Source organism: Alosa sapidissima, chromosome 5, assembly GCF_018492685.1.
Source record: "Alosa sapidissima isolate fAloSap1 chromosome 5, fAloSap1.pri, whole genome shotgun sequence".
NCBI lineage: Eukaryota > Metazoa > Chordata > Actinopteri > Clupeiformes > Clupeidae > Alosa > Alosa sapidissima.
Genome location: NC_055961.1, coordinates 9,722,906 through 9,738,694, shown reverse-complemented (window position 1 = coordinate 9,738,694; position 15,789 = coordinate 9,722,906). Strand labels below are relative to the sequence as shown.

The 15,789-nt window shown below is 45.3% G+C and overlaps 1 protein-coding gene across 4 annotated transcripts in view; it reads left to right on the top strand.

Moving 5' to 3' along the window:
- The first annotated feature begins 1,981 nt into the window (after positions 1 to 1,981).
- The window catches only part of zgc:152816 (uncharacterized protein LOC777712 homolog), a 40,644-nt gene continuing 26,836 nt past the window's right edge, over positions 1,982 to 15,789 (top strand). For 3 of the 4 annotated variants that reach the window (XR_006032015.1, XM_042093301.1, XM_042093299.1), the window contains exons 1-21: positions 1,982 to 2,066; positions 3,276 to 3,471; positions 3,820 to 4,107; positions 4,894 to 4,974; positions 5,549 to 5,610; positions 5,784 to 5,816; positions 5,972 to 6,042; positions 6,276 to 6,337; positions 7,149 to 7,283; positions 7,502 to 7,627; positions 7,887 to 8,045; positions 8,981 to 9,108; positions 9,368 to 9,506; positions 10,170 to 10,431; positions 10,655 to 10,740; positions 11,449 to 11,536; positions 11,730 to 11,746; positions 12,337 to 12,456; positions 13,557 to 13,688; positions 15,296 to 15,424; positions 15,593 to 15,723. Coding sequence is in view for 3 of the 4 variants with exons in the window: in XM_042093301.1 (XP_041949235.1) it covers positions 3,295 to 3,471; positions 3,820 to 4,107; positions 4,894 to 4,974; positions 5,549 to 5,610; positions 5,784 to 5,816; positions 5,972 to 6,042; positions 6,276 to 6,337; positions 7,149 to 7,283; positions 7,502 to 7,627; positions 7,887 to 8,045; positions 8,981 to 9,108; positions 9,368 to 9,506; positions 10,170 to 10,431; positions 10,655 to 10,740; positions 11,449 to 11,536; positions 11,730 to 11,746; positions 12,337 to 12,456; positions 13,557 to 13,688; positions 15,296 to 15,424; positions 15,593 to 15,723 (2,426 nt within the window). In the remaining variant the exon portion in view is untranslated. Of the gene's footprint in view, positions 2,245 to 3,275; positions 3,472 to 3,819; positions 4,108 to 4,893; positions 4,975 to 5,548; positions 5,611 to 5,783; positions 5,817 to 5,971; positions 6,043 to 6,275; positions 6,338 to 7,148; positions 7,284 to 7,501; positions 7,628 to 7,886; positions 8,046 to 8,980; positions 9,109 to 9,367; positions 9,507 to 10,169; positions 10,432 to 10,654; positions 10,741 to 11,448; positions 11,537 to 11,729; positions 11,747 to 12,336; positions 12,457 to 13,556; positions 13,689 to 15,295; positions 15,425 to 15,592; positions 15,724 to 15,789 lie in introns of all 4 variants that reach the window. The other variant, XM_042093300.1, reaches the window with a different exon arrangement.

The following is a 15,789-nucleotide window of genomic DNA, read 5'->3' as shown; positions in this document are numbered from 1 at the left end:
AATTCATTGTGGTCAAAGGCAAGAACGTGCATGTAATGTGTACATTATGTCCAGGAGCGAATACTTTGTCGACACCCGTTGTAAGCAACTCTAATTTAATGAAGCATCTCACACACGCATCTAAAGCTAGTGGCCAAAAACACTGATACCTCCACCACAGATGATAGCTCGCCATCCACTAGCAAAGAAGGACTCGGAGCAAAGTCCTCCAATCAGCATCTTTCTGCCTCACAACAAAAACCTATGACACAGGCTGAAGTCAACCGTAGGTCTGTCGATGTGCAATATCTTGAATTTCCCCTTGGGGATCAATAAAGTATCTATCTATCTAATAAATATCGAAAGTTATGTAGCCTACAAACACCTGTCTGTTCTACTCATTTTAACTGGCTGCTCAAAACTGCTCAAAAAATCCAAATTCTTTGACATATAGCAACTTTTTTTTAACAGTAGCCTAATGCAAATAGTTACTTTCCCTGGTAATGAGTTACTCTTATCATAGAGTAATTCAGTTACTAACTCAGTTACTTTTTGGAACAAGTAGTGAGTAACTATAACTAATTACTTTTTTAAAGTAACATTCCCAACACTGGTCACCGACTCGTTTTCCCTGGCTTTCGACTGTATCTAAGCTGCCCGTTGACGCCATGACATAAACATGGAATCAGGCGTGGGGCGTGGCCAACAACAGCTTGTTTGCATTTAAGGCAACAGGCCCCAGAAACAGTCTATTCTGAAAGGGACGGAAATTGACAAGAATGGAGCTGCTGATAATGTGTAATCTGAGGGGATGTTTTGCAAACAGCTTCAGGGACATGTTTTGTGCAACCCATAGGTCTAATTTGCCTTGTTGAAAAAGAGTATAATATGGGACCTTTAAGCTAGTTGATTATGTGTAGGGGAGACCGGGGCTGGTTGGAACAGGGGCAGGTTGAAACACTGTTAATATTCAGGCTACTAAAGGGAGCTGCAACAAAATTCCAGCACTAAACTGACGGCCTTATTGAGTAGAGTAAACTCACGTATGTAACTGGTCTCCAGGTCATTAACCCTTTAGGGGAGAACAACTTTTTAATTTTGTAGTGTCAAAACTTAGAATATGCACCTCCCACTAAATACATCCTAGAAGGGTAATAGTTAGGGATATAAAAAAAAATATTCATTATAATTGATTGCTAGGGGACTCATCTATAATTTAAAATGAAGTTTGAAAATCAGAGGTGACTGATATTAGCAGGCTAACAGCATTTGTGCAAAAAAGTTTGACCTAATGTGGGCGGGGCATGTTGGCACACTGATTTTGGGGTTGGTTGGCACATACATTCCCTATGGCTATTTTGTGACAAATCTATAAACTTTGTATTTTACACATAAAAACATCATCAGTTTTATTTTAACATTGTTATTGTAGCCTAATTACTGAACATAGTTTTACATTTGGAAGCATTTCAGACCATTTTAAACATTTGAAGTAAAAAAAATCGGTATGACCAAATTGGTCTTGACGGTGGGCCCTACTGAAGAAAAACACACAGGAAAGCCTTACAAGCAGTGATATAGATGAGCACTTCAAACAAAAGCAAAAGGAGTACTGCAAAGGACTATAACATAGGTGTTCCAACCAACCCCGTGCATGGGGCAGATTGGCACACGTGCACAACACCACTTTAATCATATATAACTCAAAACAACAGATCGTTTGTTGACATTGAATGTATACATTTTGTAGCTGAGATCCCAAGCTTTCAGTTAATCACAATTTGACCATTTCAACGCATTGTAAGACGAAGAAATATAACCGAGTGAAAAGTGTTCCAACCAGCCCCGGTCTCCCCTATGTCTGTTTTTCTTCGGCATCAGAAATATAGTGACAGTGTGTCAACGTTTGATTATCTCCAAAACAGTTTAGGAAATCCATCATAGGCTACCTTTAAAGAATTTCGCACAGGCGAAACACTAAGGAACCAAAATATAGGGCCTACGGACCCACCACGCCCACTGTTGACAAAATGGCGTCGACCTGAACGGACTGCTTGAGAGTTTGTTAATGTAATTCTGTGTCCGAGGTAAATTCAGGTTATTGAATTATTACCCTGAATGAAATGTGTGATATACCAGAACACGCCAGGAAGTGCTCCCCAGATTTTCCATCTACGTTAACAGCTACGTAAATTAACGTCAATACATTGGCTGAATTGCTAGCCAGCTTGCCGTGTGGGACCCTGTATTGTTAACATTAGTCCTGTAAGTTATTAGGAATGCTAACGTCAAAATAATCATTGTGCGTTATGCTCCTCTTAATGACGATCATAACTACTGCATGCATTGGGTCTATCTTTGGATTGAGCAGCGCAAACTATCAACTTTGACTGTGACTGTTTTAGGTGCTATCTTAGCATCTAAGCTAGCACCTAAAACAGTTAACATCGCCATTTTGGACTGAAGGAGTAAACTGTAGATAGGTTCGCTATTATAACGTTAGTTAGTTCCAATGGATACTATGCCAAACTACTCTGCACGTATGCTCTATAGCTATGAAACGCCCTAGCCAACGAAGGTGGCCTTATTGTATGTAACACTAGCAATATTGTGAGAATGTAGAGCCCCTCGTCGAGTGTGGCTTTTCCAGCTACGTGTCTAAGTTACTGCACGGGCTGACTTTCAAAAAAGTTGTTCGAGTTGCACGGTTAACTAAATCTGAGTTGATTGAGAAGTGGCGCGTCTTGTTTTTGGTCAACAGTGGTGGAGCGTCCCCTGTCCCCCGATTCGTTGCTACGTGTTCTGAAACAATTTGGTACAACAACTAGGTAGTTTCTTAAGACATAGTGGGGATTTTTGCATCAGTTTAGGAGATGAGCACAGATCATCTGAAATAGTTTTCACGTCCTCATTACTGATTCAAATTCTGGCTATGTCATCTGACCTGTGGTAACATAATTGGTGCATAATAAGTGTTGGTCTTGAGGTTTAAGCACAGCTTTTGGGCTACAGAGTAGGCAGTTGGAAACTTAAGAATGATTATGGTGCAATTGGAAACTTGAGGATGATCATGCTGTATGAGCTTGAGGAATGATTTAGAGCCCTATTACTCGGAACCAAAGATTCTAGAACAGAACTCTGCTCTAGAATCTTTGCCTGGAACACACAGAGTTGCCTGGGAAACGGAACCCTGTGGCTGTAAACACTTCATTGACTAACTGAGCTTTTCTTGAGAATCAGATTGTGCTATTTGACTGTCTCATTTGATCTTTGATCTTTCCCACACAATATCTCAGTGACCCCAGCAGTGACGTGATGGACAGGGCGCAGGACCCTGCTGCTGCTGACGCCCAGCCGCCTGTGCCCACCTCCAGCCTGTTTGCGGAGCTGGGATTGGCCCCGGAGGACGTAGACGCTCTTGCCCAAATCCCCGAGAATGAGATCAGCATTGAGACCCTCCCCTACCTCATCATGCAGCTCAAGGCTAAGAAGGTATCACTCGCTGTTGTCCATGAGGCTTAAAGATGGACAGCTAGATAGATAGCAGTAGCCTAGTAGTGTGACACAATTGAATGCGGAAGATAAATAATGAGCAATGCACACAAGTGTTATCAGCGAATATGAAGTAACTGCACTCATTTAGCCAGATTATTATTAGAGTAATATAATGACACTAGGCCAAGGATCCAGTGGAGTTACTGTGGACAAAGAGCAGAGCAATATGGCCCGCATCACACACACACACACACACACACACACACACACACATAGTAGTTTGTGTGTGTGTTGAGATGTTGCTGAGATCACTAAGGTGGTGGTTTGTCTCTTCTCTCTACACAGGCTGGCATCCCAACACCCACAGCAACTAAGTCTGATACTGATGCTCGACGTGCTGACGACAGTAACAACTCCACCTCCTCTTCTCGCCATGATAACAGCCACACACCCAGCGGCGGACCTTCTTCCTCCACAGCATCCAAAACGGGGAGGTCGTCATCAGGGACGACCCGTAGTCATGGAGACGGTGATGGAGGACACAGGAGCAGGAGGGAACCCAAGAGCCACAGCAAGAGTCTAAGAGACAAGTGGTACCCCGACAGCCTTCCCAAGATGCCGTTCTCTTACCAGGTACCCATTACGCACACACACAGCAAGAGTCTGAGGCAGCCTTCCTATGGCGCCCTACTTGTGTGCCAGGTTCCATTTGCTTTGTAAGTCGGAACTGGGGATTGTGTCACATCCCAGTTGACTGCAGTCCAGATGTAGCAAATACAAACATTTGTTTGCTGGTGCCAGTTTTTGACAGATAGAGCAATGCCTGTTTATAACAATGCATTACACTGTATTTTACCTATACAAACATTGTAGCAACATAGTGAGAGATGGTAGTTGGACCATATTGTGTCTACGACTGATTTCATGAGATATACAATCAGAACAGAACTGCTAATAAACAGTGAATGTTTATTGTCTAGGGATTTAATTTACTGTTGATGGGTGCAGCCATCTTGAAATGTCAAACTCAGAGCACTCAGGGTTCAAATAAGTTCAAGCGAGTATGAGAGACAAGTGGTATTCATACAACCTTCCCAAGATGCCGTACTCTTCGCCGGTACCCATCACATTGTACACACACACACACACTCATGCTACATTAATTTAGCAGACGCCTCTATCCAAAGCGACTTACATATGACAATTATGTTACAAGAGCCATAGTCTCTGGAGCAACTTGGGGTTAAGGGCCTTGCTCAAGGGCACAACGGTAGAATCTGGAAATTAAACCCACAACTTTTCAGGCTACTACATGCTAACCCAGCTCCTTAACCACTACATTACCACCGTCCCTGATACTAATGCTCCTGTGGTGAAGGGGTGGATAATTGTATGTCCCTCCCTCCCTCCCTCTCTCAGGCATCTGATTTCCATGGCAGTGTACCTCACTCCTTCCCCCACACCTGCAGTCTGTGCCACTGCAAGGTTAACTCCAAAACGGTGAGCCCCTATGTGTGCATGCGTTAGTGTGTACTACAGGCCTGTGTGTTAATGTGTGTGTACCGCAGGACTTGTGTGTCAGTGTGTATTGCAGGACTATGTGTTTGTGTGTACCACAAGACTAGGTGTTAGTGTGTACGGCAGGACTTGTGTGTCGGTGTGTATCGCAGGACTATGTGTTTTTGTGTACCACAGGACTTGTGTGTTGGTGTGTATCACAGGACTTGTGTGTTGGTGTGTGTATTACAGGACTATGTGTTTGTGTGTACCCCAGGACTTTGTGTGTTAGTGTATACGGCAGGACTTGTGTGTTGGTGTGTACCGCAGGACTTTGTGTGTTAGTGTATACGGCAGGACTTGTGTGTTGGTGTGTACCGCAGGACTTGTGTGTTGGTGTGTACCGCAGGACTTGTGTTTGTTAGTGTGATTGTGCTCTGAAACTGCATGTGTACTGTAAAGAGTGTGAGATGCCCTACATGTCTTACTCCTGTTTCTCCTTTCTTTCTCTCTCTGTCTGTTTCCCTCGCTCCTCTCCTCCTCCCCTCTCTCCATCATTGTTCGGTCTCCCCCTCAGACGTGGAAAGACCACCTCCATGGCGTGCGCCATGAGTCCTCCAAGAAGGAGCTCTTAAGACTGTAAGTGGGAGTGGATGGGAGGGTGTTGGCTATTATAGTTGTATCGTAGGTATTGGGCAGCACATGTGAGGGTGCTGCAGTAAGATGTGGGCATAGGAGGTGATTGGTAGCCTGGTGATAATGAGTGTAAATGACTGATACCGTAATGGCTGATTTCTGCTCTTGACCTGCAGATTTCCCAACTGGGACCCCTACCAGCAAGGAGTGTAAGTTACACTAGTTTACGCTCTCGCATACGCACACACACACACACACACACACACACACACACACACACACACACACACACACACACACACACACACACACACAATCACACACATTCTCACACAAACATGTTTGTTGTTCCTGTCCCTCTCAGGTCATCCCTCTATCCCAATGATACAGATCGCAGACCTGGACGTTCCCTCAAACGCCCGAACCGTAACACAGGTAACCGCCTTTTTGCCCAGGTAACCAGGGTAATCCCACGATCGCCCCAAAAGTCTAGACCAGTGTACGAGGTCTGTAGGGATTTCCTCTGTGCCAGGGTAAGAGGTCTTTATGTCCGTATGGTGACCTCTGTGCAAGCACAAAGAGCTTGTTGATTATTTTACATTTTGTACGTTTTAAAGCTTCCCTGTCTTGGGACTCTTGTTTTGCTAATCCTTCCTTGTGCTTCCCAGGTGGAGCTCTCCCCAACTCAGACTTGCCCATCCCCAAGTGGGTGCTGTCAGGTCCGCAAAAGGTTAGCCTGAAATCTGCTCTCAGTTTTGTGGTATACTGATACTGTCCTATCACCTTTTTCAATGCTCTTTCCCTTGGCCTCGACAGAAAAATGTTATGAGGTCAAAAAAAGATGATTTTCTGTGAAGATGATTTCATAAGGACTTAGGAAAAGACAACCATGGTGTTAAAAACAAATCCAACCATAGTGTTAAAAACAAATCCAGCTCTACTTACAACATTTATCATATAATATTTCTGCGTGAGATGGAACTATCAGACCGCAGCCTAACAGTGTCAGTTATCCCCCTAGACCGCAATACTGTATTCCAGAATTGGGGTATATCGACTTAAATTTAGAAATAGGAACTTCAACTTCAAGTAGTGTTCCATTGTACTTTTTTCCAGTTGGAGGTTGGAATTCTTAAACTTAATTTTTTTATTTTGATCTGGAATGAAATATTCCAACTAGCAAATGTCAGACTTCTGAGTTGTCTGGAACGCAGCATAACTATGCTCAAACCATGTCAGTTAGCAGCTTAACCTCAATAACTACTGTACCAGTGACAGCTCAGTTAGCATCGCTAGAGTATAGGGTTCTGAGATGGCATTTCTAGAGTTTAGGCTTCTAAGATATCATTTCTAGAGTATAGGGTTCTGAGATAGTATTGGTAGAGTATAGGATTGGGAAGTCCGCCCTAGATGGCATTGGTAAAGTATAGGATTGCGCTTTAATGTTTAACATCCTATATACTTACAGGTTACCTAGGAGCTGTCAGTCACCCTCAAAGATTTGTGTGGATTAACAAACTCTCTCCCCTCTCTCTTTCTAGCCTCTGCAACGTCCTGTCTTTAGAACCAGAGTGGTGGTCACCAAGTTCCCTTTGGGTTCTGTAACAGTGAGAGACTTGCTAGAACTGGCAGAACCGTTTGGAACAGTTGTCAAGCATCTGGTGTTCCCCTCCAAGGTGTGTGGAATTGTGATTGTTTGTATGTGCATGTGTGTCTGCATATGTAACTGAGTGTTTCACCTGCATTAGCTTTTATGTCTGTTTATTAAGAAGCATCTGACAATAGTTAGCATGTTGTTGCCCTGTTTCATCTATCTATCCATCCATCCATCCATCCATTCTCCAATCCACCCATCTACCCATCCATCATTCATCCACCCGTTCTCTCTGTCCAGGGTTTTTTGGAGTTCAACTCTCACACTGAGGCTCATGCTATGGTGTCTCATTTCTACGACAAGCTGGATTTCACCAAGCAACATAAGATCTATGTCTACCTCTCCCCAAACGTTGCCAGTATACAGGTAATCTGTGTGTGTGTGTCCATAAGTCGTCATAAGTGAAAGTAATATGTTGCGATCAATAGTGTCAAAGGCTGCACTAAGTTCCAATAACGCTAATTAGACATACTACTTTCTCCAGATCCTAGCCCTATTCTGAGCTTTTAAGTTAAACACAAAGCGCTAAAGGACAGGGATCTAGAGAAAGCAGTAAGTTGTACTACTTTCCCTTGATCCGAACCCTTTCAGCTTTAGATTAAACACGTTGCTCTGCTTTCTCCAGATCCCTGGAGGCGGGGACACCAGAAGTCAGTCCAGGAGTTCAAAGACTGGCGCAGTTCTCTTCACCCGCCTGCCCGACAAAAAGGACACCGAAGAGAAGGTTCTAGAAGTCGTCAAGATGTTTGGCGACGTGCGGCGCTCCAAGTTCAGCGGCTCAGAGGTGAGACGGCAGAGTGTCAGGCCACTGTAGCCCACTGTACATCAGAAGAGTGTTGAGGCCAATTTGTATCCAAGGTGTATGGCGAGACGAGGTGCAACATTCCATACTAGCAACTTGCAGCGCACGTTCTGAGGTCCAGGGGAGTTCATACCAGTGATGCAACTCACAACAGCACCCCCGTTTCCTTCTTATTCCTCCTTCTATCACTTAAGTCAAGTCGGCTTTTATTGTCAATTTCTTTACATGCACTGGTCATACAAAGAATTGAAATTTCGTTTCTTACTTTCCCATGCAGACATAGACATGCTTTAAATACAGACATAGACATACTATGGACATAGCCATAGACAATAAACATTAAATTAAAGTGCAAGACTGAAATATAGAACATGTATGTATCAAAATAGAAATATAGGACATATATTAAAAAAAAAATAGAGGTAGTTGTGTTGTATATTTCTATAGTCTTAACAGTTACATGAAGTAACTGGGGGGGGGGGGGGGGGGGGTTTGGTAGACAGGATCCTAGTTTCCTAGGTTCCTGGTTGGCTGGTGGGTGGGGGGGGCTGTCAGTGATGGGAGAGTGGGTAGAGTGTTCAGCATCCTGATTGCTTGGTGGATGAAGCTACTTATAGCCAGATGGACCAGTTAGTTAGCTAAGTTAACCAACTAAGCTGACTAACCAGCAGTTAATGAAATTAGATATATTTTTGTGATTTTGTAAGCATATCCATTTTGGGATATATACAAAAATAGTAGAATTATATCATTTCTCTGCCTCTCCTGTGATCAAAATTCTGACCTGATGCCTTTGATGAACTGAATCTTTGGGTCGAATTGGCCTTTAAGCCACTATAGGCATGTTCTTCTTTAGCTGCTGTTTGTGTTTGTGAAACTCCTGACACATTCCCCCCTCTCTCTCCCATCCTGCGCAGGCCCAGGTTGAAATGGTGGACCGGGAGGATGCTCGTCTGATGGTGAAGTACTACTACGACCGCCCACTGAAGATCCTGGGAACTAAGGTCAAGGTGACCATGCTGCCTGACCCCAAGCACTCTCTGCGGTGAGACACACACCTCCACAAAATACACACGAGATGCAACCCCCACAAGACACACACCACGAGACACAGACCCACACTCTCTGTTTGTCCCCAGTTCTGTTCTCCTAATTACCTTCCATAGTCTTTATTCAGAACAGATAAGTCTAGTTCTGCTCTCCTAACTTTCTCCAGAGTCATTATTCAGATAAATCTAGAAATAGAAGAAAAGGAGACAGCAGTCGACACAAGACTGAGACCAATCTGTCTGTTGTCGTCATAGTGACAGTCCTGAGAGGAGCCACAGTGGGTGTCGCCACAAGAGTGAAGACCAGTCCAAGCCGCCTTCATCATCCTCATCCTCAAAGGACAAAAGTGGGGATGCCACAGACACCTCGACACCAGGCACCCTGGTAGAGCAGGTGAGATCAGACACTGGACAAAGACTGTATTTTTTTATTTATATATATATATATTTTAATATATATTTTTGGGGGAGTGGGAGAGAGAGGTGGGGTGGGATCAGTAAATGACCTGGGCCGGACTCGAACCCGGTTCCCCTTGGGCACATGGACCCGATTATGGTAGGGGCGCTGTTACCCCCGAGACTGTGTCAATTAACCAGAGTAATGATGCAGCTCTTTAGAATGCCTTCCCAACGTTCCAAGGTCTGTGTAATGACCGCTGCAAAAAATGAATCACTGCTGTTAATGGGTTTTGTGCTTCTGACTCAAGTCTTTCATATCATTCCACAAGTAGTCAGTTAGTGGAACAGGAGTTAGTGGAACGGGAGCCTGCAGATGTTATTTAACGTGAGTTAGTGGAACAGGAGCCTGCAGATGTTATTTAACCTGTCTTAGTAGAAGGTGCCTCTGACTGACAGTTGCAGTCAGCTCTGATTATTTAGCTTTATTGCTCAGGGTTGGCGTTGGTTATCTAGCTGCATTGCTGTAAGCAGGGTTAGCATTAGCGCTAAACTGTAGGTAGAGTAAGCGGTAGAATTGACATTACAGCTATTTGCTGTAGCGTTGGCTACTTAGCTATAATGACGGTTTGCTGCAAGTTGCTGGCTTTTCTCCTCTTAGGTCAGCGAGGAGACTCAGTTGGAGGAGAAGCCGGCAAAGGGCGGGCCTCGCGGAGAGGCCAGCCAACCAGACGCGGAGTGGGCGGACCTCCGGGAGGAAGACCTGGACCCTGAGGATGAGGAGGAGATGGAGCTTGGAGAGGAAGACGAGGATGGGGACGAGGAAGATGGGATTCCCGTGGAGGATGAGCGTGGGCTGGTGGAGGAGGGCGTTGAGGAGCCCGCGGAGGTCACTGAGGGCTCAGAGGTCGCGCAGGGCGAGGGTGTGTGTGTGTGTACTTCTGATCTCTCTTGATGGAAGTTTGTTTATTTCTGACGAAGGTGTTGGTTGTGGTGCTGATGTAAACAACAAATAATGAGGGGGGAAGATGAAAAATCAGTTGTTCAAGTAGTTGTTTTTTCCCTCTGCTGACCTGTGTGTGTGTGTGTGTGTGTGTGTGTGTGTGAATTCCCCCCCAATCCTAAATGAACACAAACTACATCTAGAGGGAGCAGAGCCATCAGAAGACCCAACCCCTGACTCTGCTGGGACAACCCATCTTGAGCAGGCCTCAGGAGATGAAGACAATCAGGTATGAAACCCATGACCATGTACACACACACCAATCACTTAGAGACTGGGTACACACACATCAATCACTCAGTAACCAGGTACACACACACCAGTCACTCAGTAACCAGGTACACACACACACCAGTCACTCAGTAACCAGGTACACACACACCACACACCAATCACTTAGTAACCAGGTACACACACACACACCACACACCAATCACTTAGTAACCAGGTACGCACACACCAATCAGTTTGTTGGTGTCCGCAGCAGGATGTCATGTGGTTGATTTGGTGGGTTTGTTATAAGTATAAGTATATATACTCTTTTGATCCCGTGAAGGAAATTTGGTCTCTGCATTTATCCCAATCCGTGAATTAGTGACACTCAGCACACAGTGAGGTGAAGCACACACTAATCCCGGCGCAGTGAGCTGCCTGCAACAACAGCGGCGCTCGGGGAGCAGTGAGGGGTTAGGTGCCTTGCTCAAGGGCACTTCAGTCGTGCCTACTGGTCGGGGTTCGAACCGACAACCCTCCTAGTCCGAAGCGCTAACCAGTAGGCCACGGCTGCCCCCTGTTGGTGATCGCAGCAGGATGTCATGTGGTTCATTTGGTGGGTTTGTTGGTGTCCGCAGCAGGATGTCATGTGGTTCATTTGGTGGGTTTGTTGGTGTCCGCAGCAGGATGTCATGTGGTTCATTTGATGGGTTTGTATCTGCAGCAGGAGGATGTAGAGATCTCGGACTTCCCTGATAACCTGGATGACTTTGTGACGCTGGATGAGCTGGACTCGGGCACCGACATGCTTGGTAAGAGAACCAGAACCAGTTAGAACCAGAACCAGACTTGCTTGGTTAGAGAACCAGAACCAATTAAAACCTGGTCTGTGCTGTGAACAATCTAGAGCACAAAAGCGGGCTGTTCATGAAAACTTCCTCTTCTCTTTTTCTCCTCCGCTCTCTCTCTCGTCTCTCTTCTCCCTGGCCTTCCCTCTGTTCCCAGAAACAAACGAGTTCCAGGTGAGTCCATCAGTCGTCTCTGATTGGTTGAAATTAGTATCAATACGTTCAAGCAGTTGCATGTCGAGAGCGGTGGGGTTTGCTGTTGTGTGTGAGTGTGTGGCTAATAGAATGTGTCCACTTACTATGTGTGTGTGTGCATGCTTAGGAGTTGTGTATTTGCGTGTGCTCATTGCCCAGGGTGAGTGTGTGTGTGTGTGTGTTTGTCTGTTTCAATAACTCTGGCTACTCCTGTAAAATCATTGCCCTCATTTTTGGTAGTTTAGACGATGTGCACAAGATGTGTGTACGAGGCCTGCAGATCTGTGGACTACATAAGAACAAGGCCAAGAAACTGACAAGATATTGCTCTGTATCAGCAGTAATTGGTAGCCTCTACATATGGAGGCGTAGGTGCCACCTTTACCCCTAATGTGCATAATGGACTGGGATATTGGCTGGATCTTCTAATCCAAATAAAGAATTTAAGTGTGTGTGCGTGTGCGCGTGTGTGTGTGTGCGTGTGCTTATGAGTTCTGTATTTGCGTGTGCTCATTGCCCAGGGTGACTGCGTGTGTGTGCACTTATAAGATCTGTGTGTCATTGCGCAGGGTGGGAAGGTTGTTCTGGTCCGACCCGTGAAGGGGTACCCGCCCGAGGAGGCGCTCCGCAAGCTGGCGACGCCGTTTGGGAGGGTGGTCAACCACACCATCTCCCGCTACCGGCAGGAGGTGGGTCTAACCACGCCATCTCACGCTGTCCAATCACATCCATCAGAACTCCCATTTGTATAATCATGAAAACTCCCACTTGTCCAATCATCAAAACCTCCACTTGTCCAATCACATCCATCAGAACTCCCACTTGTCCAATCATCAGAACTCCCACTTGTCCAATCATCAGAACTCCCACTTGTCCAATCACATCAATCAGAACTCCCACTTGTCTAATCATCAGAACTCCCACTTGTCCAATCACATCCATCAGATCTCCACCTGTCCAGTCATCTGAAGCTCACACAATCGAATCTCTATAAACACCCAGTGAACAGCAGCATTCTTTAGAAAGTTTCCCCAAAGTCAAGGAAGCATATTCAACGGCCACCTTTTCAAGGACGCCATGTCATCAAACTCTGCCAAGCACTGTTCCAGTGTCAAGAATACTCCGAAATTCGCACCCTTCATTCTGAGAATTTTCAAGGAGGCATTTGTGGATCCTCAAGTGAACAAATAATCCTCTGTGTTGACATGCATTGGAGCAGCGCCCCTACTGAAACAGAAGCATGCAGTTAAAAGCGGAAGCACTCAGACGGACCACGGTGATGTGCACATCCCCACTAGCTAGTCTCTTCCAAAGTAGAGTCCAAGAACGCTAGGGAGGCCTCCAACCTCAACTTCATACAACCCGACACGCAAGGAAGCATGCTCGACTTTGGGGAAACAGCAAGAGTTTCCTGAAAGTAGCCCCGATTGTGTGCACACGCATATGTTATTTTAGGGCCTAAAATGCCCGAATAGAGCGGAATAGTCCCAAGATGGAGCTTAAATAAGCCCATCTGTTAATGGGCAGTGTATCTTGATGAACAGGAAGTGCATTTGATCACTTAGCAGAAAACATCCGAGAACAATTTGGTCTTAAGTCTAGATTTGAAACTGGCTACTGTTGGGGCATTTTTGCTGTCACCCGAAAGTTGGTTCCAGAGCTGAACCTAAAGCTATGAAAGCCTGATTGGCTCTTGGCTCTTTGGAGCACTGAAGCTTTTGTATGATTGGCTCTTGGCTCTGTGATGTTCTGCTTCGGAATTCTGAAGCTGGTCTTTGATTGGTTGCAGGCCCTGCTGGAACTAGAGACTGAGGAGCAGGTGAAAGAAATGGTGGCGTTTTACAAAGGTTCTAAAGATGGGGCCCTCATCAACGGGAGGCCTGTGACTGTCAGCCTGTGCCGGACACTCAAGGAGCTAGAGGTGTGTGTGTGTGTCTGTGTGTCTGTGAGTTCAGTGTGTGTGTGTTTCACTTAACACAGTGTAGATGTGTTCCTAACCGTAGGGTAAATATGTATTTGGATGTTCAACAAAGTGCTACTAGGTTTGGGGTTGGTGCGTGTTTGATTGTGTTGTGTTGGTGTACACAGGGTCCCAGTGGCTGTTCCATCTACATCAGTAACCTGCCGATAGTGTGTGTGTGGGTGCGTGTTAGGGGTGTAACGGTACACAGACGTTTTGGTTCGGTTCATACCTCGGTTCAGACATCACGGTTCGGTACGAGTTCGGTACAACGGAGGGAAAAGCAAAACAAAAATGCAAAAAGCATTTTTTTTTATTGTGCATGTCTCAGGCTGTACCACCTAGTCACAGTCTCTCCCCTGAGCTATCTGCAACAGCTTGAAGTGTGTAAGATGTAAACAGTACAATAAGTACCCAGACTCCATCTGTAACTTGTAAACGAAATAAGACAATCAGCTATAAAACTGAAAATAGGCCTACAGCATCTCTTATTTCTGAAAGTGCAAATTGCATAGAATAATGATTTTATTCCACTTAAGCAAGACCTTTAACATCCGTGTTTAGTTGTATATGGAAGGGTCTACAATTTGCCTCAATATTTGTCAGTGTGTGTACAGTAATAATCTACTAACTGAAAATATCACACTATATTGCCTTCTTTTAAAAAAACGAAATTGCTCCTTTCATTTCATAAACAGACTACAACTAGAAGTCACGTGACTTTACCCTTCGACGTTAACTCACCGTAGCATGATTTGTTTATTAGCCTGGTTAGCGTTGACACTTTCTTTTACTGTCTATGCACTTAATACTGCCAGCTCCTCATGTGAGAAGTTACAAGTTACCCTAACATAAAGGTAATTACCACGCAATTTACATAGCTTTCTGTCATTACGAAATCATTTTAAGCCATAGGTTTTGGCCCTATTTGTATGTGTATCCAAAGACTGGTGAAGTGCAGGGGAAGTTTTTTTTTTTTTCTCGTTTCAGTGATTGGTAGCCTACATCATCTGTTCGAATATGTATAGCATGTCCGATATATTTCTACTCACATAACGTTACCCAACAACTGCTGAACAACGCCGACACACAGTTTCGTCTTATCCACCACTCTTTCGCCTGTACTACTGTAAATTAAGTTTTGAAAATCTGAGACCAGCGGGTCCTCTAACTCTTGTGGGTCGCTACCACTCGCTTAGTGCTGCTATCTCTGACTGACTGACTCGACCGACGACCTGAGAAAAAAATAACATACTGTAGGCCTAGGCACCAATCAGAGCTTCAGAGCTAAGGCGAGGCTACAGATTAGCGTTAGGTGTCGCTAAAGAACTCTCGTAACTCTGGTATTTAACAGTAATTCCGCATTACATTAATTAATCCACATGCGAGTTTTATGTATTTTTATACCGTGTTTTGCCCGTGTAAATCCATGCACCAAACTGTGACACCCGTACCGTTTCGGTTCAATACGAATACATGTGCCGTTACACCCCTAGTGTGTGTGTGTGTGTGTGTATGTGTGCTTGTGTGTGTGTGTTGGATTGATTGTGTTGTGTTGGTGTGCGCAGGGTCCCAGTGGCTGTTCCATCTACATCAGTAACCTGCCGATGGGGAAGTTCTCGGACATCGCGCTCTTGTGGATGGCCAGACCCTTTGGATCCATAAAGGCATACCGAATCAACAGAGGGCCGCGCAGTGTGAGTTTTTATCCACACACACACACACACACACACACACTACTCATGCCTACACTTTGTGGTCTCTCCCACACACACACACACACACACTACTCATGCCTACACTTTGTGGTCTCTCCCACACACACACACACACACACTACTCATGCCTACACTTCTCTCCCCCAGTGCTATGTGCAGTTCCACCGGCCGGAGGCGGCTGAGAAGATGCTGAAGAAGTACGGCTCGCGGCCGCCCAAGTTCAAAGGGGCCCTTCTCACCGTGTGCCCCTGCCGCAAGCCAGACTCCACCATCTCTTGGTGAGGCTCACACTTGTGTGTGTGTGTGTGTGTGTGTGTGTGTGTGTGTGTGTGTGTGTGTGTGTG